A 1,081-nucleotide genomic window follows, 5' to 3' on the forward strand; every position below is an offset into this window, starting at 1 on the left:
GAATAATGCGGTACATGCCTCTACCGAATTCACCCCGTTCTATGTGAACGGCCTTGTGAATCCTCGCGTCCCGGTGACGCCGCCATTAGGTGGATCAGGGCTTGGCGGGGGAGGAATAGCCGAGCGGCTTGCTGATGTCAGCCCTGTCGCGGTACGCAAACAATTTGATGCCAATTTGATGCCTTCGTCTCGCTGGGACTTAGCGTTATGCGCCAGGTGCGCGACGCTATGGGTAAGAGGCAGGACCTGCAAAAGGCGCATGTGGATGCTCGAAGCAGAGGGAATGTAGAAGGTTTGAGGTCGGAGACCTCGTTTTATTAAACACCAAAAACTTACCTATACATGCAGTGTCTGCCGTCTTCAAGACAAACCTGAGATCTAGGTTCATTGGACCGTTCAAGGTCGTGGTCAGGAAGGGCCTAGCGTACACACTAAGTCTTCTCAAGAAGATGCGCACCCATCCGTTGTTTTACGTTGGCTTTCTCACGCCGTACCAGAAGCCGGCTCGTGGAAGTTGCGGGGCGCCGAATTGGCAGAGAGTGGATAGGCCGCGTGCGGCTGCGGGACAGCAGGTGGTGAAACCACGGAAGGCAAGTGGTGGAACCACGGGGAGCTGGCCAACAGCATGTGGCGAAGCCACAGTTAGCGGGATGAAATGCTCGAGATGCAGGAGCAAGTCAAGTTGAAGATACAGCATAGCAACTTACTGTTCAAGGTCCGAGACCTGGTTGTGAATCAACAATAGGTAGTAAGAACAGTCCACGGGGTAGAACACCTCTTCGAGACCGACCGCTGGGTGGTGAACGTGGTCGTCCGCGTCAAGGACGTCGTGAGGACGCAGACGCCGTTCCGGCGAGTGGTGACTCGCAGCGCGGGAATCCAGCTGAGACACGGCCTCCCCCGGCTCTGCTCGACGAGCACGGCGAGCCCCACTACCATGTGGAACGCTATGTGGCGTGGCGTCGTCGCCGGTATCGTACCCAGTACTTAGCGAAGTGGAAAGGATATCCACATTCACAGAACTCATGGGAGTTCGAGGTGCCACTCCATGAGGGCTGCCCTGACGTCGTTGATGCCTATG

The 1,081-nt window shown here is 56.2% G+C and overlaps 1 protein-coding gene across 1 annotated transcript; it reads right to left on the minus strand.

Annotated features, from left to right (window-relative positions):
* Window positions 1-483: 483 nt before the first annotated feature.
* Window positions 484-1,027, minus strand: PPTG_07967 (hypothetical protein; the record flags this gene model as incomplete). Its single annotated transcript, XM_008902340.1, has 2 exons — window positions 484-613; window positions 708-1,027. 2 exons carry the CDS (start codon window positions 1,025-1,027, stop codon window positions 484-486), a joined length of 450 nt encoding a protein of 149 aa, XP_008900588.1.
* Between the last annotated feature and the right edge of the window lie 54 nt (window positions 1,028-1,081).

This window comes from Phytophthora parasitica, assembly GCF_000247585.1.
Source record: "Phytophthora parasitica INRA-310 unplaced genomic scaffold supercont2.13, whole genome shotgun sequence".
NCBI classification, from domain to species: domain Eukaryota; phylum Oomycota; class Peronosporomycetes; order Peronosporales; family Peronosporaceae; genus Phytophthora; species Phytophthora nicotianae.